General features: G+C 43.6%; 1 protein-coding gene across 2 annotated transcripts in view; it reads left to right on the top strand.

Annotated features, from left to right (window-relative positions):
• Positions 1-26589, top strand: part of SBF2 (SET binding factor 2) — an 805041-nt gene that overhangs the window by 581570 nt on the left and 196882 nt on the right. For both annotated transcript variants that reach the window (XM_088476083.1, XM_088476084.1), the window contains exon 18: positions 7177-7350. In XM_088476083.1, the coding sequence (XP_088332209.1) occupies positions 7177-7350 (174 nt within the window). The remainder of the gene's footprint in view (positions 1-7176; positions 7351-26589) is intronic.

Raw genomic sequence — 26589 nt, forward strand, 5'->3', positions numbered from 1 at the left:
CTGACCATTCTTATCATTCGCTCCCACACACTGACCATCTATCCCAGTGTCTGACCATTATTATCATTTCCTCCTAGCTAGTAATCACTGACCATCTCTCCCAGTGTCTGACCATCCTTATCATTTCCTCCTAGCTAGTAATCACTGACCATCTCTCCCAGTGTCTGACCATCCTTATCATTTCCTCCTAGCTAGTAATCACTGACCATCTCTCCCAGTGTCTGACCATCCTTATCATTTCCTCCTAGCTAGTAATCACTGACCATCTCTCCCAGTGTCTGAACATTATTATCATTTCCTCCTAGCTAGTAATCACTGACCATCTATTCCAGTGTCTGACCATTATTATCATTTCCTCCTAGCTAGTAATCACTGACCATCTCTCCCAGTGTCTGACCATTCTTATCATTTCCTCCTAGCTAGTAAACACTGACCATCTCTCCCAGTGTTTGACCATTATTATCATTTCCTTCTAGCTAGTAATCACTGACCATCTCTCCCAGTGTCTGACCATCCTTATCATTTCCTCCTAGCTAGTAATCACTGACCATCTCTCCCAGTGTCTGACCATCCTTATAATTTCCTCCTAGCTAGTAATCACTGACCATCTCTCCCAGTGTCTGACCATTATTATCATTTCCTTCTAGCTAGTAATCACTGACCATCTCTCCCAGTGTCTGACCATTCTTATCATTTCCTCCTCGCTAGTAATCACTGACCATCTCTCCCAGTGTCTGACCATTCTTCTCATTTCCTCCTAGCTAGTAATCACTGACCATCTATCCCAGTGCCTGACCATTCTTATCATTTCCTCCTCGCTAGTAAACACTGACCATCTCTCCCAGTGTCTGACCATTCTTCTCATTTCCTCCTAGCTAGTAATCACTGACCATCTATCCCAGTGTCTGACCATTCTTATCATTTCCTCCTCGCTAGTAAACACTGACCATCTCTCCCAGTGTCTGACCATTCTTATCATTTCCTCCTCGCTAGTAAACACTGACCATCTCTCCCAGTGTCTGACCATTATTATCATTTCCTACTAGCTAGTAATCACTGACCATCTCTCCCAGTGTCTGACCATCCTTATCATTTCCTCCTAGCTAGTAATCACTGACCATCTCTCCCAGTGTCTGACCATTCTTATCATTTCCTCCTAGCTAGTAAACACTGACCATCTCTCCCAGTGTCTGACCATCCTTATCATTTCCTCCTAGCTAGTAATCACTGACCATCTCTCCCAGTGTCTGACCATTCTTATCATTTCCTACTTGCTAGTAATCACTGACCATCTCTCCCAGTGTCTTACCATTCTTCTCATTTCCTCCTAGCTAGTAATCACTGACCATCTATTCCAGTGTCTGACCATTATTATCATTTCCTCCTAGCTAGTAATCACTGACCATCTCTCCCAGTGTCTGACCATTCTTATCATTTCCTACTTGCTAGTAATCACTGACCATCTCTCCCAGTGTCTTACCATTCTTATCATTTCCTCCTAGCTAGTAATCATTGACCATCTCTCCCAGTGTCTGACCATTCTTATCATTTCCTACTTGCTAGTAATCACTGACCATCTCTCCCAGTGTCTTACCATTCTTATCATTTCCTCCTAGCTAGTAATCATTGACCATCTCTCCCAGTGTCTGACCATTCTTATCATTCGCTCCCACACACTGACCATCTATCCCAGTGTCTGACCATTCTTATCATTTCCTCCTAGCTAGTAATCACTGACCATCTCTCCCAGTGTCTGACCATCCTTATCATTTCCTCCTAGCTAGTAATCACTGACCATCTCTCCCAGTGTCTGACCATTATTATCATTTCCTTCTAGCTAGTAATCACTGACCATCTCTCCCAGTGTCTGACCATTCTTATCATTTCCTCCTCGCTAGTAATCACTGACCATCTCTCTGTGTCTGACCATCCTTATCATTTCCTCCTAGCTAGTAATCACTGACCATCTCTCCCAGTGTCTGACCATTCTTATCATTTCCTCCTCGCTAGTAAACACTGACCATCTCTCCCAGTGTCTGACCATTCTTCTCATTTCCTCCTAGCTAGTAATCACTGACCATCTATCCCAGTGTCTGACCATTCTTATCATTTCCTCCTCGCTAGTAAACACTGACCATCTCTCCCAGTGTCTGACCATTCTTATAATTTCCTCCTAGCTAGTAAACACTGACCATCTCTCCCAGTGTCTGACCATTATTATCATTTCCTACTAGCTAGTAATCACTGACCATCTCTCCCAGTGTCTGACCATTCTTATCATTTCCTCCTAGCTAGTAATCACTGACCATCTCTCCCAGTGTCTGACCATCCTTATCATTTCCTCCTAGCTAGTAAACACTGACCATCTCTCCCAGTGTCTGACCATCCTTATCATTTCCTACTAGCTAGTAATCACTGACCATCTCTCCCAGTGTCTGACCATCCTTATCATTTCCTCCTAGCTAGTAAACACTGACCATCTCTCCCAGTGTCTGACCATCCTTATCATTTCCTCCTCGCTAGTAATCACTGACCATCTCTCCCAGTGTCTTACCATCCTTATAATTTCCTCCTCGCTAGTAATCAATGACCTTCTATCCCAGTGTCTGACCATTACCATTTACTCCCACACACTGACCGATTAGAATAGGTGTATGGCCAGCTTTACGTCTAATTGAATACTTGAATTTGAATATTCATATAATCTTTATTAGTTGATAGATTTTCTTTTAGTTATATTTGTATGATCTGCAATTTTAACAATATGAAATATTGTAGTAAACATGAAACATTTTCGAGATAGATATGACCTGAAAAGCTGTAATCAGGGTGACCGTATTGTAATGATGACTGGCTGTCACTGGGACTGGCTGTTTCCTAAGCCTGAGCTGCCCTCTATTGGAGGAAATGGGAATTCTACCTACAGTATCTTAGTACAGGTTGAGTCTCCGATATCCAAAATGCTTGTGACCAGGGGTATTTTGGATATCGGAATATTCCGTATTTGGAATAATTGCATATCATAATGAAATATCTTGGGAATGGGACCCAAATATACACACAGAATGCATTTATGTGTTATATACACCTTATACACATAGTCTGCAGGTAACTGTATACAATATTTTTTATAATATGTGCCTTAGACAAAGTTTGTGTACATTGAACCATCAGAAATCAAAGGTTTCATAGTTTCAGTCAAGTCAAAAATTTCTGTATTTTGGAATATGCCGTATTTCGTAAAATTTTTGGATATGGGAGACTCAACCTGTATTGCCAAGTGCTTTAGTGTTGATATTTATGAAATACTACAACGGCATATCGATATATTAGTATATTATAAAAAAAAATCTAATATTATAAAATTATCTATTTTGGATAATTAATTTTGTCTCATTATTACATCTGTTCTTTTTTATGAAGATTCTCTGGAGGCTGCGATTGCTTAGTGTGGTGGCCGGACTTGGTTCTGGTTTAACATTCTTCTAATGAGGTTCATTCATTTTGTTGAAGATTTGTCTTTTCTTTTTAACAAATCGATGCTGAGAAGTTCTGAATTATTTCTTCCTTTTGTGCCAAATGGCATTTTCACCGCGTAAAAGCAGAGATTGCGGATAGGTTCAGCAGCCATTCTACAGTAGTAATGTAATAAGACCGATGACTTCTTCCACTGCAGGGATATATAGAGGAATAGAATGAAAAAGACCATCTACAACCTTTCTTTTCTTAAGCTGGCCATAGGCTGCATGAAACGGACGCTCATCGCCATGCCTCGCTGCACGGCACAGTCTGTGCACAGTAATAATAATAATATTATTGTCACTTTACCACAAATTACTGTTTTTCTTTTAAATTGTCTTTGAGCACATTGCTGCCGCATGAGATTGCTCAATCAGGAAGTGGCCTCCTGCTAATATTTGTGCCTCTGTCTCCTTCCATTGGCTCTGATCCTGCCTGTGCCCGCTTGTGGGTACAGGGGCAGTGATTGCTGTTTGTTCCCTACTCGCCCTTGTGTAACCCACTACTACTGCTTCAGGCTTAGTGAGTCTCCCTACCCTTCCCTCTTCCCCAAATGTTTGGTTTATCCTTTGCTATATATTCTGTTGTCATTGTAAAGCGCTGCTGCGGACACCTAGCGGTCCCATATAAATAAATATCACAGCAGGTCTGCATTGTCCTGGGCTATAATACAGTGCAGCACGGGTAACACTAGTACTACAATTGTCAGCCAGAAGAATGGGGGAAAACTGCTAATGAAAGTTCAGATATCCGATTGGTCGACTATTTGAGCTGAACACAAGGCCGTCTCATACCCACCAAATGAAGCAAGGTATTGCCTGGCTCTCCAGAGTATGGTCATGCTCCCCCACTACATGGGTCCAGGTCTAACTTGATATCAGGATTTTTTTCCCCTGACTTTGACGTAAGTGGGTTTTTGCGTAGTGATCTTAGACATGATGACGTAGAGGACGTGTTGTGACATTTACCAGGGTGGAAGACAAGAAGCCTTCTGAGTAGAAACGCTTTTATTAGTGCTGCTCGTCGTTACGCTTCCTGCCTCGCCATTTATTGTGGCTACGATTATGAATGATGCCCTTCATGAACTAGGGTTCTAATCTTTCCTGTTCTCCTGGAGTAATTCCAAACAGAGATGTCTGACCTGTGTGTCCACAACGTTTCTGGATTTAGAAGTTCCATCACTGCAGCCACAGACGCTTCATTCTTTGTAAAGATTATGTCTCAGTAATGAAGCTGTACAAAATTTTCTGACCCCAACATTTTGCCATGAGATGTGGGCTATTTATCCTTCAGCATTTTAATATTACATACATCTTTTTGTTTCATGAACCCTTAAATAAGTGTTCCAAAAAAGTACCAGCTGTCTTGATTAGGTTACTCTTTAGAAATGTCAAATGTTTATAAAATCCAAACGCATTAGACAGACTCCCAGCAGAATAATAGGGGGCGGTTCTGATGGGTCGGGTACTGGATGTCGCCACTCAGGATCCCGACGCTCAAATTCCTGACACCCGCATCTTGTGTGGGTTACAAAGCCTACACCTACCGGTAAGTAGGCTGCCCTTAATCCTACCGCTAAACCATTCCCCCCCCGTGCAGTCTGACCGTAACCCTCCCTCTATTGCATAACTCTCCCCCTAACCCTAATACTTACCAGCGTGATGTCATCGTCAGTCAGGATGCAGTCGCCGGGATTCTGACTTGTCTGGATTCCATCGCCGCCGACATCTTGATGAGTCCATGGCACATAGATAAGGCCCAGCACGTGTGTACTACTTATAGTGATGGCTGCCTCTTGTTGAGTCCATGGCAGATATTTGTTTAGATAAGGCTCAGCACGTGTGTACTATTTATAGTGATGGTTGCCTCTTGTTGAGTCCATGGCAGATATTTCTTTAGATAAGGCTCAGCACGTGTGTACTACTTATAGTGATGGCTGCCTCTTGTTGAGTCCATGGCAGATATTCCTGAAAGATAATGCACAGCATGTGTGTACTACTTATAGTGATGGCTGCCTCTTGTTGAGTCCATGGCAGATATTCCTGAAAGATAAGGCTCAGCATCGTGTGTACTACTTATAGTGATGGCTGCCTCTTGTTGAGTCCATGGCAGATATTCCTGAAAGATAAGGCCCAGCATGTGTGTACTACTTATAGTGATGGCTGCCTCTTGTTGAGTCCATGGCAGATATTCCTGAAAGATAAGGCCCAGCACGTGTGCACTACTTATAGTGATGGCTGCCTCTTGATGAGTCCATGGCAGATATTCCTGAAAGATAAGGCCCAGCACGTGTGTACTACTTATAGTGATGGCTGCCTCTTGATGAGTCCATGGCAGATATTTCTTTAGATAAAGCTCAGCACGTGTGTACTACTTATAGTGATGGCTGCCTCTTGATGAGTCCATGGCAGATATTTCTTTAGATAAAGCTCAGCACGTGTGTACTACTTATAGTGATGGCTGCCTCTTGTTGAGTCCATGGCAGATAGTTCTTTAGATAAGGCCCAGCATGTGTGTACTACTTATAGTGATGGCTGCCTCTTGTTGAGTCCATGGCAGATATTTCTTTAGATAAGGTCCAGCACATGTGTACTACTTATAGTGATGGCTGCCTCTTGTTGAGTCCCTGGCAGATATTCCTGAAAGATAAGGCTCAGCATCGTGTGTACTACTTATAGTGATGGCTGCCTCTTGATGAGTCCATGGCAGATATTCCTGAAAGATAAGGCCCAGCATGTGTGTACTACTTATAGTGATGGCTGCCTCTTGTTGAGTCCATGGCAGATATTTCTTTAGATAAGGCCCAGCACATGTGTACTACTTATAGTGATGGCTGCCTCTTGATGAGTCCATGGCAGATATTCCTGAAAGATAAGGCCCAGCATGTGTGTACTACTTATAGTGATGGCTGCCTCTTGTTGAGTCCATGGCAGATATTTCTTTAGATAAGGCCCAGCACATGTGTACTACTTATAGTGATGGCTGCCTCTTGTTGAGTCCATGGCAGATATTTCTTTAGATAAAGCTCAGCACGTGTGTACTACTTATAGTGATGGCTGCCTCTTGTTGAGTCCATGGCAGATAGTTCTTTAGATAAGGCCCAGCACGTGTGTACTACTTATAGTGATGGCTGCCTCTTGTTGAGTCCATGGCAGATAGTTCTTTAGATAAGGCCCAGCACGTGTGCACTACTTATAGTGATGGCTGCCTCTTGTTGAGTCCATGGCAGATATTTCTTTAGATAAGGCCCAGCACGTGTGTACTACTTATAGTGATGGCTGCCTCTTGTTGAGTCCATGGCAGATATTTCTGAAAGATAAGGCCCAGCACGTGTGTACTACTTATAGTGATGGCTGCCTCTTGTTGAGTCCATGGCAGATATTTCTGAAAGATATGGCCCAGCACGTGTGTACTACTTATAGTGATGGCTGCCTCTTGTAGTCGTTATGCAGAAGATGTTCTCTCTCAGTATTGTGTACAATGTTGTACTTTAAATTCTTATTGTGCTGGATACTTGATGAAAATATGAAATGTCCTCTTGTAGCTAAGATTAATGAAATGCGTAATTTAGTGGTCCATTATTTATCATTGTTCCTATAATACATTGGAGGGCACTGACATGCGGTTTATAAATGAATGTCCTGCTATGTTTCACAGAAATTGTCTCCGGGGATCTCTCAGTTCGCCTACACCTGTGTTCAGGATCACACTATATGGACCAACCAGCAGTTCTGGGAGACCACCTTCTACAATGATGTTCAGAATCAAGTGCGTGCCCTATACCTGACCTCAAAAAATGGCAGTCACGAGACATCACCTCCTTTGCCTAAGGTAAAGTTCCTAATTTGTGTTGCAGGAGTCAGTGTAATAGGGAATCAGGCATAGAAGTCATACAAGTACTTACAGTTGTATAATACGGAATTGTTAACTCCTTAGTTCCAATTAGTGGTAATAAGCAATATATAAAATGATTATTATTAGTGTATTTTAGCTCTGTTCAGCATAAGGTGCCCTCTCTGGGGCTATTCCACTGGAGCCTGTGCTTATGGTTCTTCTAAATTAGTTATTAACAGGACACTTCCCCTCAATTATTGAAGATACATTGAATATAATATAGTGTGTATGTAGGTATATGTGTGTGTGTGTGTGTATATATATATATATTAGGGATGTGCAGGCTCAGATAGGTTCAAGTTTGCACGTTGAGTTCGGATTTTTCCCTCCAGAAAAACGGAACTCAGAAAGAGGCAAAACGTCATCTTGCATGGACGAACATCATCATTCCTGGACTTTTGGGCAAAACGTCATCTTGCATGGACGAACATCATCATTCCTGGACTTTTGGGCAAAACGTCATCTTGCATGGACGAACATCATCATTCCTGGACTTTTGGGCAAAACGTCATCTTGCATGGACGAACATCATCATTCCTGGACTTTTGGGCAAAACGTCATCTTGCATGGACGAACATCATCATTCCTGGACTTTTGGGCAAAACGTCATCTTGCATGGACGAACATCATCATTCCTGGACTTTTGGGCAAAATGTCATCTTGCATGGACGAACATCATCATTCCTGGACTTTTGGGCAAAACGTCATCTTGCGTGGACGAACATCATCATTCCTGGACTTTTGTCCAGGAATGATGATGTTCGTCCATGTAAGATGACGTTTTGCCTCTTTCTGAGTTCCGTTTTTTTGGAGGGAAAAATCCGAACTCAACGTGCAAACTTGAACCTATCCGAGCCTGCACATCCCTAATATATATATAATCTGTAGTATAGGGACCAAGCTATTCAAGCTCTGTTGCCCCTCCCTAGATATCAGAAATCCTGGTCATTGTTTTTCGGTAATATTTTTTTTGTAGGTGAGATTAATTAAATGCCTCATTAAGGAGTAAATTATACATCATATTTCTATTTTTGTCTCTTGTAGAAGATGTCAGTGATTTTATGCCAGGGCCACTGAGGTGCTGCTTCTATATTGATGTCCTGCTAGGTGCTCAGCTGTGCCCTCATACATCTGGCCTCAATACACCACGCAGCGCCGCTTGCCTTGTGTGAATGAGCCACCAGGTCTCCGCACTACTCTACTAGCGCCTTGCATTTTTTTTTGCCGAAAATGTGTCCAGGTTACAATGCGATGCGACTAGGCCGCACCATCAGACTGCGCTGAGTAATGTGATATGTGACACCTGTATATCTGTGTGCTCCTGAGTCTGTATATAGGAGACTGCGCTGAGTAATGTGATATGTGATACCTGTATATCTGTGTGCTCCTGAGTCTGTATATAGGAGACTGTGCTGAGTAATGTGACACCTGTATATCTGTGTGCTCCTGAGTCTGTATATGGGAGACTGCGCTGAGTAATGTGATATGTGACACCTGTATATCTGTGTGCTCCTGAGTCTGTATATAGGAGACTGGGCTGAGTAATGTGATATGTGACACCTGTATATCTGTGTGCTCCTGAGTCTGTATATGGAGACTGTGCTGAGTAATGTGATATGTGACACCTGTATATCTGTGTGCTCCTGAGTCTGTATATAGGAGACTGTGCTGAGTAATGTGATATGTGACACCTGTATATCTGTGTGCTCCTGAGTCTGTATATAGGAGACTGCGCTGAGTAATGTGATATGTGACACCTGTATATCTGTGTGCTCCTGAGTCTGTATATGGGAGACTGCGCTGAGTAATGTGATATGTGACACCTGTATATCTGTGTGCTCCTGAGTCTGTATATGGAGACTGTGCTGAGTAATGTGATAGGTGACACCTGTATATCTGTGTGCTCCTGAGTCTGTATATAGGAGACTGCGCTGAGTAATGTGATATGTGACACCTGTATATCTGTGTGCTCCTGAGTCTGTATATAGGAGACTGCGCTGAGTAATGTGATATGTGACACCTGTATATCTGTGTGCTCCTGAGTCTGTATATAGGAGACTGCGCTGAGTAATGTGATATGTGACACCTGTATATCTGTGTGCTCCTGAGTCTGTATATAGGAGACTGCGCTGAGTAATGTGATATGTGACACCTGTATATCTGTGTGCTCCTGAGTCTGTATATAGGAGACTGCGCTGAGTAATGTGATATGTGACACCTGTATATCTGTGTGCTCCTGAGTCTGTATATGGGAGACTGCGCTGAGTAATGTGATGTGTGACACCTGTATATCTGTGTGCTCCTGAGTCTGTATATAGGAGACTGCGCTGAGTAATGTGATATGTGACACCTGTATATCTGTGTGCTCCTGAGTCTGTATATAGGAGACTGTGCTGAGTAATGTGATAGGTGACACCTGTATATCTGTGTGCTCCTGAGTCTCTATATGGGAGACTGTGCTGAGTAATGTGATATGTGACACCTGTATATCTGTGTGCTCCTGAGTCTGTATATAGGAGACTGTGCTGAGTAATGTGATATGTGACACCTGTATATCTGTGTGCTCCTGAGTCTGTATATAGGAGACTGCGCTGAGTAATGTGATATGTGACACCTGTATATCTGTGTGCTCCTGAGTCTGTATATAGGAGACTGCGCTGAGTAATGTGATATGTGACACCTGTATAACTGTGTGCTCCTGAGTCTGTATATAGGAGACTGTGCTGAGTAATGTGATATGTGACACCTGTATATCTGTGTGCTCCTGAGTCTGTATATAGGAGACTGCGCTGAGTAATGTGATATGTGACACCTGTATATCTGTGTGCTCCTGAGTCTGTATATGGGAGACTGCGCTGAGTAATGTGATATGTGACACCTGTATATCTGTGTGCTCCTGAGTCTGTATATGGAGACTGTGCTGAGTAATGTGATAGGTGACACCTGTATATCTGTGTGCTCCTGAGTCTGTATATAGGAGACTGCGCTGAGTAATGTGATATGTGACACCTGTATATCTGTGTGCTCCTGAGTATTTATATGGGAGACTGTGCTGAGTAATGTGATATGTGACACCTGTATATCTGTGTGCTCCTGAGTCTGTATATAGGAGACTGTGCTGAGTAATGTGATATGTGACACCTGTATATCTGTGTGCTCCTGAGTCTGTATATGGGAGACTGTGCTGAGTAATGTGATAGGTGACACCTGTATATCTGTGTGCTCCTGAGTCTGTATATGGGAGACTGGGCTGAGTAATGTGATAGGTGACACCTGTATATCTGTGTGCTCCTGAGTCTGTATATGGGAGACTGCGCTGAGTAATGTGATATGTGACACCTGTATATATGTGTGCTCCTGAGTCTGTATATAGGAGACTGCGCTGAGTAATGTGATATGTGACACCTGTATATCTGTGTGCTCCTGAGTCTGTATATGGGAGACTGTGCTGTGTAATGTGATATGTGACACCTGTATATCTGTGTGCTCCTGAGTCTGTATATGGGAGACTGCGCTGAGTAATGTGATATGTGACACCTGTATATCTGTGTGCTCCTGAGTCTGTATATAGGAGACTGCGCTGAGTAATGTGATATGTGACACCTGTATATCTGTGTGCTCCTGAGTCTGTATATAGGAGACTGCGCTGAGTAATGTGATATGTGACACCTGTATATCTGTGTGCTCCTGAGTCTGTATATGGGAGACTGCGCTGAGTGATGTGATATGTGACACCTGTATATCTGTGTGCTCCTGAGTCTGTATATGGGAGACTGCGCTGAGTGATGTGATATGTGACACCTGTATATCTGTGTGCTCCTGAGTCTGTATATGGAGACTGCGCTGAGTAATGTGATATGTGACACCTGTATATCTGTGTGCTCCTGAGCCTGTATATGGGAGACTGCGCTGAGTACTGTGATATGTGACACCTGTATATCTGTGTGCTCCTGAGTCTGTATATGGGAGACTGCGCTGAGTAATGTGATATGTGACACCTGTATATCTGTGTGCTCCTGAGTCTGTATATGGAGACTGTGCTGAGTAATGTTATATGTGACACCTGTATATCTGTGTGCTCCTGAGTCTGTATATGGGAGACTGTGCTGAGTAATGTGATATGTGACACCTGTATATCTGTGTGCTCCTGAGTCTGTATATGGAGACTGCGCTGAGTAATGTGATATGTGACACCTGTATATCTGTGTGCTCCTGAGTCTGTATATGGGAGACTGTGCTGAGTAATGTGATATGTGACACCTGTATATCTGTGTGCTCCTGAGTCTGTATATAGGAGACTGCGCTGAGTAATGTGATATGTGACACCTGTATATCTGTGTGCTCCTGAGTCTGTATATGGGAGACTGCGCTGAGTAATGTGATATGTGACACCTGTATATCTGTGTGCTCCTGAGTCTGTATATAGGAGACTGTGCTGAGTAATGTGATATGTGACACCTGTATATATCTGTGTGCTCCTGAGTCTGTATATAGGAGACTGTGCTGAGTAATGTGATATGTGACACCTGTATATCTGTGTGCTCCTGAGTCTGTATATGGGAGACTGTGCTGAGTAATGTGATATGTGACACCTGTATATCTGTGTGATCCTGAGTCTGTATATAGGAGACTGTGCTGAGTAATGTGATATGTGACACCTGTATATCTGTGTGCTCCTGAGTCTGTATATAGGAGACTGCGCTGAGTAATGTGATATGTGACACCTGTATATCTGTGTGCTCCTGAGTCTGTATATAGGAGACTGCGCTGAGTAATGTGATATGTGACACCTGTATATCTGTGTGCTCCTGAGTCTGTATATGGAGACTGCGCTGAGTAATGTGATATGTGACACCTGTATATCTGTGTGCTCCTGAGTATTTATATGGGAGACTGTGCTGAGTAATGTGATATGTGACACCTGTATATCTGTGTGCTCCTGAGTCTGTATATAGGAGACTGTGCTGAGTAATGTGATATGTGACACCTGTATATCTGTGTGCTCCTGAGTCTGTATATAGGAGACTGTGCTGAGTAATGTGATATGTGACACCTGTATATCTGTGTGCTCCTGAGTCTGTATATAGGAGACTGCGCTGAGTAATGTGATATGTGACACCTGTATATCTGTGTGCTCCTGAGTCTGTATATGGGAGACTGTGCTGAGTAATGTGATATGTGACACCTGTATATCTGTGTGCTCCTGAGTCTGTATATGGGAGACTGCGCTGAGTAATGTGATATGTGACACCTGTATATCTGTGTGCTCCTGAGTCTGTATATAGGAGACTGCGCTGAGTAATGTGATATGTGACACCTGTATATCTGTGTGCTCCTGAGTCTGTATATAGGAGACTGTGCTGAGTAATGTGATATGTGACACCTGTATATCTGTGTGCTCCTGAGTCTGTATATAGGAGACTGTGCTGAGTAATGTGATATGTGACACCTGTATATCTGTGTGCTCCTGAGTCTGTATATGGGAGACTGCGCTGAGTAATGTGATATGTGACACCTGTATATCTGTGTGCTCCTGAGTCTGTATATGGGAGACTGCGCTGAGTAATGTGATATGTGACACCTGTATATCTGTGTGCTCCTGAGTCTGTATATAGGAGACTGTGCTGAGTAATGTGATATGTGACACCTGTATATCTGTGTGCTCCTGAGTCTGTATATGGGAGACTGTGCTGAGTAATGTGATAGGTGACACCTGTATATCTGTGTGCTCCTGAGTCTGTATATGGAGACTGCGCTGAGTAATGTGATAGGTGACACCTGTATATCTGTGTGCTCCTGAGTCTGTATATAGGAGACTGTGCTGAGTAATGTGATATGTGACACCTGTATATCTGTGTGCTCCTGAGTCTGTATATAGGAGACTGCGCTGAGTAATGTGATAGGTGACACCTGTATATCTGTGTGCACCTGAGTCTGTATATGGGAGGCTGCGCTGAGTAATGTGATAGGTGACACCTGTATATCTGTGTGCTCCTGAGTCTGTATATAGAGACTGTGCTGAGTAATGTGATATGTGACACCTGTATATCTGTGTGCTCCTGAGTCTGTATATAGGAGACTGCGCTGAGTAATGTGATATGTGACACCTGTATATCTGTGTGCTCCTGAGTCTGTATATGGAGACTGCGCTGAGTAATGTGATATGTGACACCTGTATATCTGTGTGCTCCTGAGTCTGTATATAGGAGACTGCGCTGAGTAATGTGATATGTGACACCTGTATATGTGTGTGCTCCTGAGTCTGTATATAGGGAGACTACGCTGAGTAATGTGATATGTGACACCTGTATATCTGTGTGCTCCTGAGTCTGTATATAGGAGACTGCGCTGAGTAATGTGACACCTGTATATCTGTGTGCTCCTGAGTCTGTATATAGGAGACTGCGCTGAGTAATGTGATATGTGACACCTGTATATCTGTGTGCTCCTGAGTCTGTATATGGGAGACTGTGCTGAGTAATGTGATATGTGACACCTGTATATCTGTGTGCTCCTTAGTCTGTATATGGGAGACAGCGCTGAGTACTGTGATATGTGACACCTGTATATCTGTGTGCTCCTGAGTCTGTATATAGGAGACTGCGCTGAGTACTGTGATATGTGACACCTGTATATCTGTGTGCTCCTGAGTCTGTATATGGGAGACTGCGCTGAGTACTGTGATATGTGACACCTGTATATCTGTGTGCTCCTGAGTCTGTATATGGGAGACTGTGCTGTGTAATGTGATATGTGACACCTGTATATCTGTGTGCTCCTGAGTCTGTATATGGGAGACTGTGCTGAGTAATGTGACACCTGTATATCTGTGTGCTCCTGAGTCTGTATATGGAGACTGCGCTGAGTAATGTGATATGTGACACCTGTATATCTGTGTGCTCCTGAGTATTTATATGGGAGACTGTGCTGAGTAATGTGATATGTGACACCTGTATATCTGTGTGCTCCTGAGTCTGTATATAGAGACTGTGCTGAGTAATGTGATATGTGACACCTGTATTTCTGTGTGCTCCTGAGTCTGTATATAGGAGACTGCGCTGAGTAATGTGATATGTGACACCTGTATATCTGTGTGCTCCTGAGTCTGTATATGGGAGACTGTGCTGAGTAATGTGATATGTGACACCTGTATATGTGTGTGCTCCTGAGTCTGTATATAGGGAGACTACGCTGAGTAATGTGATATGTGACACCTGTATATCTGTGTGCTCCTGAGTCTGTATATAGGAGACTGCGCTGAGTAATGTGATATGTGACACCTGTATATCTGTGTGCTCCTGAGTCTGTATATAGGAGACTGCGCTGAGTAATGTGATATGTGACACCTGTATATCTGTGTGCTCCTGAGTCTGTATATAGGAGACTGCGCTGAGTAATGTGACACCTGTATATCTGTGTGCTCCTGAGTCTGTATATAGGAGACTGCGCTGAGTAATGTGATATGTGACACCTGTATATCTGTGTGCTCCTGAGTCTGTATATGGGAGACTGTGCTGAGTAATGTGATATGTGACACCTGTATATCTGTGTGCTCCTGAGTCTGTATATGGGAGACAGCGCTGAGTACTGTGATATGTGACACCTGTATATCTGTGTGCTCCTGAGTCTGTATATAGGAGACTGCGCTGAGTAATGTGATATGTGACACCTGTATATCTGTGTGCTCCTGAGTCTGTATATAGGAGACTGCGCTGAGTAATGTGATATGTGACACCTGTATATCTGTGTGCTCCTGAGTCTGTATATAGGAGACTGTGCTGAGTAATGTGACACCTGTATATCTGTGTGCTCCTGAGTCTGTATATGGAGACTGCGCTGAGTAATGTGATATGTGACACCTGTATATCTGTGTGCTCCTGAGTATTTATATGGGAGACTGTGCTGAGTAATGTGATATGTGACACCTGTATATCTGTGTGCTCCTGAGTCTGTATATAGGAGACTGTGCTGAGTAATGTGATATGTGACACCTGTATATCTGTGTGCTCCTGAGTCTGTATATAGGAGACTGTGCTGAGTAATGTGATATGTGACACCTGTATATCTGTGTGCTCCTGAGTCTGTATATAGGAGACTGCGCTGAGTAATGTGATATGTGACACCTGTATATCTGTGTGCTCCTGAGTCTGTATATGGGAGACTGTGCTGAGTAATGTGATATGTGACACCTGTATATCTGTGTGCTCCTGAGTCTGTATATGGGAGACTGCGCTGAGTAATGTGATATGTGACACCTGTATATCTGTGTGCTCCTGAGTCTGTATATGGGAGACTGCGCTGAGTAATGTGATATGTGACACCTGTATATCTGTGTGCTCCTGAGTCTGTATATGGGAGACTGCGCTGAGTAATGTGATATGTGACACCTGTATATCTGTGTGCTCCTGAGTCTGTATATGGAGACTGTGCTGAGTAATGTGATAGGTGACACCTGTATATCTGTGTGCTCCTGAGTCTGTATATAGGAGACTGCGCTGAGTAATGTGATATGTGACACCTGTATATCTGTGTGCTCCTGAGTATTTATATGGGAGACTGTGCTGAGTAATGTGATATGTGACACCTGTATATCTGTGTGCTCCTGAGTCTGTATATAGGAGACTGTGCTGAGTAATGTGATATGTGACACCTGTATATCTGTGTGCTCCTGAGTCTGTATATGGGAGACTGTGCTGAGTAATGTGATAGGTGACACCTGTATATCTGTGTGCTCCTGAGTCTGTATATAGGAGACTGGGCTGAGTAATGTGATAGGTGACACCTGTATATCTGTGTGCTCCTGAGTCTGTATATGGGAGACTGCGCTGAGTAATGTGATATGTGACACCTGTATATATGTGTGCTCCTGAGTCTGTATATAGGAGACTGCGCTGAGTAATGTGATATGTGACACCTGTATATCTGTGTGCTCCTGAGTCTGTATATGGGAGACTGTGCTGTGTAATGTGATATGTGACACCTGTATATCTGTGTGCTCCTGAGTCTGTATATGGGAGACTGCGCTGAGTAATGTGATATGTGACACCTGTATATCTGTGTGCTCCTGAGTCTGTATATAGGAGACTGCGCTGAGTAATGTGATATGTGACACCTGTATATCTGTGTGCTCCTGAGTCTGTATATAGGAGACTGCGCTGAGTAATGTGATATGTGACACCTGTATATCTGTGTGCTCCTGAGTCTGTATATGGGAGACTGCGCTGAGTGATGTGATATGTGACACCTGTATATCTGTGTGCTCCTGAGTCTGTATATGGGAGACTGCGCTGAGTGATGTGATATGTGACACCTGTATATCTGTGTGCTCCTGAGTCTGTATATGGAGACTGCGCTGAGTAATGTGATATGTGACACCTGTATATCTGTGTGCTCCTGAGCCTGTATATGGGAGACTGCGCTGAGTACTGTGATATGTGACACCTGTATATCTGTGTGCTCCTGAGTCTGTATATGGGAGACTGCGCTGAGTAATGTGTGATATGAGACACCTGTATATCTGTGTGCTCCTGAGTCTGTATATGGGACACTGCGCTGAGTAATGTGATATGTGACACCTGTATATCTGTGTGCTCCTGAGTCTGTATATGGAGACTGTGCTGAGTAATGTGATATGTGACACCTGTATATCTGTGTGCTCCTGAGTCTGTATATGGGAGACTGTGCTGAGTAATGTGATATGTGACACCTGTATATCTGTGTGCTCCTGAGTCTGTATATGGGAGACTGCGCTGAGTAATGTGATATGTGACACCTGTATATCTGTGTGCTCCTGAGTCTGTATATGGGAGACTGTGCTGAGTAATGTGATATGTGACACCTGTATATCTGTGTGCTCCTGAGTCTGTATATGGAGACTGCGCTGAGTAATGTGATATGTGACACCTGTATATCTGTGTGCTCCTGAGTCTGTATATGGGAGACTGCGCTGAGTAATGTGATATGTGACACCTGTATATCTGTGTGCTCCTGAGTCTGTATATGGGAGACTGCGCTGAGTAATGTGATATGTGACACCTGTATATCTGTGTGCTCCTGAGTCTGTATATAGGAGACTGTGCTGAGTAATGTGATATGTGACACCTGTATATCTGTGTGCTCCTGAGTCTGTATATGGGAGACTGTGCTGAGTAATGTGATATGTGACACCTGTATATCTGTGTGATCCTGAGTCTGTATATAGGAGACTGTGCTGAGTAATGTGATATGTGACACCTGTATATCTGTGTGCTCCTGAGTCTGTATATAGGAGACTGCGCTGAGTAATGTGATATGTGACACCTGTATATCTGTGTGCTCCTGAGTCTGTATATAGGAGACTGCGCTGAGTAATGTGATATGTGACACCTGTATATCTGTGTGCTCCTGAGTCTGTATATGGAGACTGCGCTGAGTAATGTGATATGTGACACCTGTATATCTGTGTGCTCCTGAGTATTTATATGGGAGACTGTGCTGAGTAATGTGATATGTGACACCTGTATATCTGTGTGCTCCTGAGTCTGTATATAGGAGACTGTGCTGAGTAATGTGATATGTGACACCTGTATATCTGTGTGCTCCTGAGTCTGTATATAGGAGACTGTGCTGAGTAATGTGATATGTGACACCTGTATATCTGTGTGCTCCTGAGTCTGTATATAGGAGACTGCGCTGAGTAATGTGATATGTGACACCTGTATATCTGTGTGCTCCTGAGTCTGTATATGGGAGACTGTGCTGAGTAATGTGATATGTGACACCTGTATATCTGTGTGCTCCTGAGTCTGTATATGGGAGACTGCGCTGAGTAATGTGATATGTGACACCTGTATATCTGTGTGCTCCTGAGTCTGTATATAGGAGACTGCGCTGAGTAATGTGATATGTGACACCTGTATATCTGTGTGCTCCTGAGTCTGTATATAGGAGACTGTGCTGAGTAATGTGATATGTGACACCTGTATATCTGTGTGCTCCTGAGTCTGTATATAGGAGACTGTGCTGAGTAATGTGATATGTGACACCTGTATATCTGTGTGCTCCTGAGTCTGTATATGGGAGACTGCGCTGAGTAATGTGATATGTGACACCTGTATATCTGTGTGCTCCTGAGTCTGTATATGGGAGACTGCGCTGAGTAATGTGATATGTGACACCTGTATATCTGTGTGCTCCTGAGTCTGTATATAGGAGACTGTGCTGAGTAATGTGATATGTGACACCTGTATATCTGTGTGCTCCTGAGTCTGTATATGGGAGACTGTGCTGAGTAATGTGATATGTGACACCTGTATATCTGTGTGCTCCTGAGTCTGTATATGGGAGACTGTGCTGAGTAATGTGATAGGTGACACCTGTATATCTGTGTGCTCCTGAGTCTGTATATGGAGACTGCGCTGAGTAATGTGATAGGTGACACCTGTATATCTGTGTGCTCCTGAGTCTGTATATAGGAGACTGTGCTGAGTAATGTGATATGTGACACCTGTATATCTGTGTGCTCCTGAGTCTGTATATAGGAGACTGCGCTGAGTAATGTGATAGGTGACACCTGTATATCTGTGTGCACCTGAGTCTGTATATGGGAGGCTGCGCTGAGTAATGTGATAGGTGACACCTGTATATCTGTGTGCTCCTGAGTCTGTATATAGAGACTGTGCTGAGTAATGTGATATGTGACACCTGTATATCTGTGTGCTCCTGAGTCTGTATATAGGAGACTGCGCTGAGTAATGTGATATGTGACACCTGTATATCTGTGTGCTCCTGAGTCTGTATATGGAGACTGCGCTGAGTAATGTGATATGTGACACCTGTATATCTGTGTGCTCCTGAGTCTGTATATAGGAGACTGCGCTGAGTAATGTGATATGTGACACCTGTATATGTGTGTGCTCCTGAGTCTGTATATAGGGAGACTACGCTGAGTAATGTGATATGTGACACCTGTATATCTGTGTGCTCCTGAGTCTGTATATAGGAGACTGCGCTGAGTAATGTGACACCTGTATATCTGTGTGCTCCTGAGTCTGTATATAGGAGACTGCGCTGAGTAATGTGATATGTGACACCTGTATATCTGTGTGCTCCTGAGTCTGTATATGGGAGACTGTGCTGAGTAATGTGATATGTGACACCTGTATATCTGTGTGCTCCTGAGTCTGTATATGGGAGACAGCGCTGAGTACTGTGATATGTGACACCTGTATATCTGTGTGCTCCTGAGTCTGTATATAGGAGACTGCGCTGAGTACTGTGATATGTGACACCTGTATATCTGTGTGCTCCTGAGTCTGTATATGGGAGACTGCGCTGAGTACTGTGATATGTGACACCTGTATATCTGTGTGCTCCTGAGTCTGTATATGGGAGACTGTGCTGTGTAATGTGATATGTGACACCTGTATATCTGTGTGCTCCTGAGTCTGTATATGGGAGACTGTGCTGAGTAATGTGACACCTGTATATCTGTGTGCTCCTGAGTCTGTATATGGAGACTGCGCTGAGTAATGTGATATGTGACACCTGTATATCTGTGTGCTCCTGAGTATTTATATGGGAGACTGTGCTGAGTAATGTGATATGTGACACCTGTATATCTGTGTGCTCCTGAGTCTGTATATAGAGACTGTGCTGAGTAATGTGATATGTGACACCTGTATATCTGTGTGCTCCTGAGTCTGTATATAGGAGACTGCGCTGAGTAATGTGATATGTGACACCTGTATATCTGTGTGCTCCTGAGTCTGTATATGGGAGACTGTGCTGAGTAATGTGATATGTGACACCTGTATATGTGTGTGCTCCTGAGTCTGTATATAGGGAGACTACGCTGAGTAATGTGATATGTGACACCTGTATATCTGTGTGCTCCTGAGTCTGTATATAGGAGACTGCGCTGAGTAATGTGACACCTGTATATCTGTGCGCTCCTGAGTCTGTATATAGGAGACTGCGCTGAGTAATGTGATATGTGACACCTGTATATCTGTGTGCTCCTGAGTCTGTATATGGGAGACTGTGCTGAGTAATGTGATATGTGACACCTGTATATCTGTGTGCTCCTGAGTCTGTATATGGGAGACAGCGCTGAGTACTGTGATATGTGACACCTGTATATCTGTGTGCTCCTGAATCTGTATATAGGAGACTGCGCTGAGTACTGTGATATGTGACACCTGTATATCTGTGTGCTCCTGAGTCTGTATATGGGAGACTGCGCTGAGTACTGTGATATGTGACACCTGTATATCTGTGTGCTCCTGAGTCTGTATATGGGAGACTGTGCTGTGTAATGTGATATGTGACACCTGTATATCTGTGTGCTCCTGAGTCTGTATATGGAGACTGTGCTGAGTAATGTGATAGGTGACACCTGTATATCTGTGTGCTCCTGAGTCTGTATATGGGAGACTGTGCTGAGTAATGTGATATGTGACACCTGTATATCTGTGTGCTCCTGAGTCTGTATATAGGAGACTGTGCTGAGTAATGTGATATGTGACACCTGTATATCTGTGTGCTCCTGAGTCTGTATATGGGAGACTGTGCTGAGTAATGTGATATGTGACACCTGTATATCTGTGTGCTCCTGAGTCTGTATATAGGAGACTGGGCTGAGTAATGTGATAGGTGACACCTGTATATCTGTGTGCTCCTGAGTCTGTATATGGGAGACTGCGCTGAGTAATGTGATATGTGACACCTGTATATCTGTGTGCTCCTGAGTCTGTATATAGGAGACTGCGCTGAGTAATGTGATATGTGACACCTGTATATCTGTGTGCTCCTGAGTCTGTATATAGGAGACTGCGCTGAGTAATGTGATATGTGACACCTGTATATCTGTGTGCTCCTGAGTCTGTATATGGGAGACTGTGCTGTGTAATGTGATATGTGACACCTGTATATCTGTGTGCTCCTGAGTCTGTATATGGGAGACTGCGCTGAGTAATGTGATATGTGACACCTGTATATCTGTGTGCTCCTGAGTCTGTATATAGGAGACTCTGCTGAGTAATGTGATATGTGACACCTGTATATCTGTGTGCTCCTGAGTCTGTATATGGGAGACTGCGCTGAGTGATGTGACACCTGTATATCTGTGTGCTCCTGAGTCTGTATATGGGAGACTGCGCTGAGTAATGTGATATGTGACACCTGTATATCTGTGTGCTCCTGAGTCTGTATATAGGAGACTGTGCTGAGTAATGTGATATGTGACACCTGTATATATCTGTGTGCTCCTGAGTCTGTATATAGGAGACTGTGCTGAGTAATGTGATATGTGACACCTGTATATCTGTGTGCTCCTGAGTCTGTATATGGGAGACTGTGCTGAGTAATGTGATATGTGACACTTGTATATCTGTGTGATCCTGAGTCTGTATATAGGAGACTGTGCTGAGTAATGTGATATGTGACACCTGTATATCTGTGTGCTCCTGAGTCTGTATATAGGAGACTGCGCTGAGTAATGTGATATGTGACACCTGTATATCTGTGTGCTCCTGAGTCTGTATATAGGAGACTGCGCTGAGTAATGTGATATGTGACACCTGTATATCTGTGTGCTCCTGAGTCTGTATATGGAGACTGCGCTGAGTAATGTGATATGTGACACCTGTATACCTGTGTGCTCCTGAGTCTGTATATGGGAGACTGCGCTGAGTAATGTGATATGTGACACCTGTATATCTGTGTGCTCCTGAGTCTGTATATGGAGACTGCGCTGAGTAATGTGATATGTGACACCTGTATATCTGTGTGCTCCTGAGTCTGTATATAGGAGACTGTGCTGAGTAATGTGACATGTGACACCTGTATATCTGTGTGCTCCTGAGTCTGTATATAGGAGACTGCGCTGAGTAATGTGATATGTGACACCTGTATATCTGTGTGCTCCTGAGTCTGTATATGGAGACTGTGCTGAGTAATGTGATAGGTGACACCTGTATATCTGTGTGCTCCTGAGTCTGTATATGGGAGACTGTGCTGAGTAATGTGACACCTGTATATCTGTGTGCTCCTGAGTCTGTATATGGAGACTGCGCTGAGTAATGTGATATGTGACACCTGTATATCTGTGTGCTCCTGAGTATTTATATGGGAGACTGTGCTGAGTAATGTGATATGTGACACCTGTATATCTGTGTGCTCCTGAGTCTGTATATAGGAGACTGTGCTGAGTAATGTGATATGTGACACCTGTATATCTGTGTGCTCCTGAGTCTGTATATAGGAGACTGTGCTGAGTAATGTGATATGTGACACCTGTATATCTGTGTGCTCCTGAGTCTGTATATAGGAGACTGCGCTGAGTAATGTGATATGTGACACCTGTATATCTGTGTGCTCCTGAGTCTGTATATGGGAGACTGTGCTGAGTAATGTGATATGTGACACCTGTATATCTGTGTGCTCCTGAGTCTGTATATGGGAGACTGCGCTGAGTAATGTGATATGTGACACCTGTATATCTGTGTGCTCCTGAGTCTGTATATAGGAGACTGCGCTGAGTAATGTGATATGTGACACCTGTATATCTGTGTGCTCCTGAGTCTGTATATAGGAGACTGTGCTGAGTAATGTGATATGTGACACCTGTATATCTGTGTGCTCCTGAGTCTGTATATAGGAGACTGTGCTGAGTAATGTGATATGTGACACCTGTATATCTGTGTGCTCCTGAGTCTGTATATGGGAGACTGCGCTGAGTACTGTGATATGTGACACCTGTATATCTGTGTGCTCCTGAGTCTGTATATGGGAGACTGCGCTGAGTAATGTGATATGTGACACCTGTATATCTGTGTGCTCCTGAGTCTGTATATAGGAGACTGTGCTGAGTAATGTGATATGTGACACCTGTATATCTGTGTGCTCCTGAGTCTGTATATGGGAGACTGTGCTGAGTAATGTGATATGTGACACCTGTATATCTGTGTGCTCCTGAGTCTGTATATGGGAGACTGTGCTGAGTAATGTGATATGTGACACCTGTATATCTGTGTGCTCCTGAGTCTGTATATGGAGACTGTGCTGAGTAATGTGATAGGTGACACCTGTATATCTGTGTGCTCCTGAGTCTGTATATGGGAGACTGTGCTGAGTAATGTGACACCTGTATATCTGTGTGCTCCTGAGTCTGTATATGGAGACTGCGCTGAGTAATGTGATATGTGACACCTGTATATCTGTGTGCTCCTGAGTATTTATATGGGAGACTGTGCTGAGTAATGTGATATGTGACACCTGTATATCTGTGTGCTCCTGAGTCTGTATATAGGAGACTGTGCTGAGTAATGTGATATGTGACACCTGTATATCTGTGTGCTCCTGAGTCTGTATATAGGAGACTGTGCTGAGTAATGTGATATGTGACACCTGTATATCTGTGTGCTCCTGAGTCTGTATATAGGAGACTGCGCTGAGTAATGTGATATGTGACACCTGTATATCTGTGTGCTCCTGAGTCTGTATATAGGAGACTGCGCTGAGTAATGTGATATGTGACACCTGTATATCTGTGTGCTCCTGAGTCTGTATATAGGAGACTGCGCTGAGTAATGTGACACCTGTATATCTGTGTGCTCCTGAGTCTGTATATAGGAGACTGCGCTGAGTAATGTGATATGTGACACCTGTATATCTGTGTGCTCCTGAGTCTGTATATGGGAGACTGTGCTGAGTAATGTGATATGTGACACCTGTATATCTGTGTGCTCCTGAGTCTGTATATGGGAGACAGCGCTGAGTACTGTGATATGTGACACCTGTATATCTGTGTGCTCCTGAGTCTGTATATAGGAGACTGCGCTGAGTAATGTGATATGTGACACCTGTATATCTGTGTGCTCCTGAGTCTGTATATAGGAGACTGCGCTGAGTAATGTGATATGTGACACCTGTATATCTGTGTGCTCCTGAGTCTGTATATAGGAGACTGTGCTGAGTAATGTGACACCTGTATATCTGTGTGCTCCTGAGTCTGTATATGGAGACTGCGCTGAGTAATGTGATATGTGACACCTGTATATCTGTGTGCTCCTGAGTATTTATATGGGAGACTGTGCTGAGTAATGTGATATGTGACACCTGTATATCTGTGTGCTCCTGAGTCTGTATATAGGAGACTGTGCTGAGTAATGTGATATGTGACACCTGTATATCTGTGTGCTCCTGAGTCTGTATATAGGAGACTGTGCTGAGTAATGTGATATGTGACACCTGTATATCTGTGTGCTCCTGAGTCTGTATATAGGAGACTGCGCTGAGTAATGTGATATGTGACACCTGTATATCTGTGTGCTCCTGAGTCTGTATATGGGAGACTGTGCTGAGTAATGTGATATGTGACACCTGTATATCTGTGTGCTCCTGAGTCTGTATATGGGAGACTGCGCTGAGTAATGTGATATGTGACACCTGTATATCTGTGTGCTCCTGAGTCTGTATATAGGAGACTGCGCTGAGTAATGTGATATGTGACACCTGTATATCTGTGTGCTCCTGAGTCTGTATATAGGAGACTGTGCTGAGTAATGTGATATGTGACACCTGTATATCTGTGTGCTCCTGAGTTTGTATATAGGAGACTGTGCTGAGTAATGTGATATGTGACACCTGTATATCTGTGTGCTCCTGAGTCTGTATATGGGAGACTGCGCTGAGTAATGTGATATGTGACACCTGTATATCTGTGTGCTCCTGAGTCTGTATATGGGAGACTGCGCTGAGTAATGTGATATGTGACACCTGTATATCTGTGTGCTCCTGAGTCTGTATATAGGAGACTGTGCTGAGTAATGTGATATGTGACACCTGTATATCTGTGTGCTCCTGAGTCTGTATATGGGAGACTGTGCTGAGTAATGTGATATGTGACACCTGTATATCTGTGTGCTCCTGAGTCTGTATATGGGAGACTGTGCTGAGTAATGTGATAGGTGACACCTGTATATCTGTGTGCTCCTGAGTCTGTATATGGAGACTGCGCTGAGTAATGTGATATGTGACACCTGTATATCTGTGTTCTCCTGAGTCTGTATATGGGAGACTGTGCTGAGTAATGTGATATGTGACACCTGTATATCTGTGTGCTCCTGAGTCTGTATATGGGAGACAGCGCTGAGTACTGTGATATGTGACACCTGTATATCTGTGTGCTCCTGAGTCTGTATATAGGAGACTGCGCTGAGTACTGTGATATGTGACACCTGTATATCTGTGTGCTCCTGAGTCTGTATATGGGAGACTGCGCTGAGTACTGTGATATGTGACACCTGTATATCTGTGTGCTCCTGAGTCTGTATATGGGAGACTGTGCTGTGTAATGTGATATGTGACACCTGTATATCTGTGTGCTCCTGAGTCTGTATATGGAGACTGTGCTGAGTAATGTGATAGGTGACACCTGTATATCTGTGTGCTCCTGAGTCTGTATATGGGAGACTGTGCTGAGTAATGTGACACCTGTATATCTGTGTGCTCCTGAGTCTGTATATGGAGACTGCGCTGAGTAATGTGATATGTGACACCTGTATATCTGTGTGCTCCTGAGTATTTATATGGGAGACTGTGCTGAGTAATGTGATATGTGACACCTGTATATCTGTGTGCTCCTGAGTCTGTATATAGGAGACTGTGCTGAGTAATGTGATATGTGACACCTGTATATCTGTGTGCTCCTGAGTCTGTATATAGGAGACTGTGCTGAGTAATGTGATATGTGACACCTGTATATCTGTGTGCTCCTGAGTCTGTATATAGGAGACTGCGCTGAGTAATGTGATATGTGACACCTGTATATCTGTGTGCTCCTGAGTCTGTATATAGGAGACTGCGCTGAGTAATGTGATATGTGACACCTGTATATCTGTGTGCTCCTGAGTCTGTATATAGGAGACTGCGCTGAGTAATGTGACACCTGTATATCTGTGTGCTCCTGAGTCTGTATATAGGAGACTGCGCTGAGTAATGTGATATGTGACACCTGTATATCTGTGTGCTCCTGAGTCTGTATATGGGAGACTGTGCTGAGTAATGTGATATGTGACACCTGTATATCTGTGTGCTCCTGAGTCTGTATATGGGAGACAGCGCTGAGTACTGTGATATGTGACACCTGTATATCTGTGTGCTCCTGAGTCTGTAAATAGGAGACTGCGCTGAGTA

The sequence above is a fragment of the Taudactylus pleione genome, unplaced genomic scaffold (genome assembly GCF_031769625.1).
Source record: "Taudactylus pleione unplaced genomic scaffold, aTauple2 ptg000182l, whole genome shotgun sequence".
NCBI classification, from domain to species: Eukaryota; Metazoa; Chordata; class Amphibia; order Anura; family Myobatrachidae; genus Taudactylus; species Taudactylus pleione.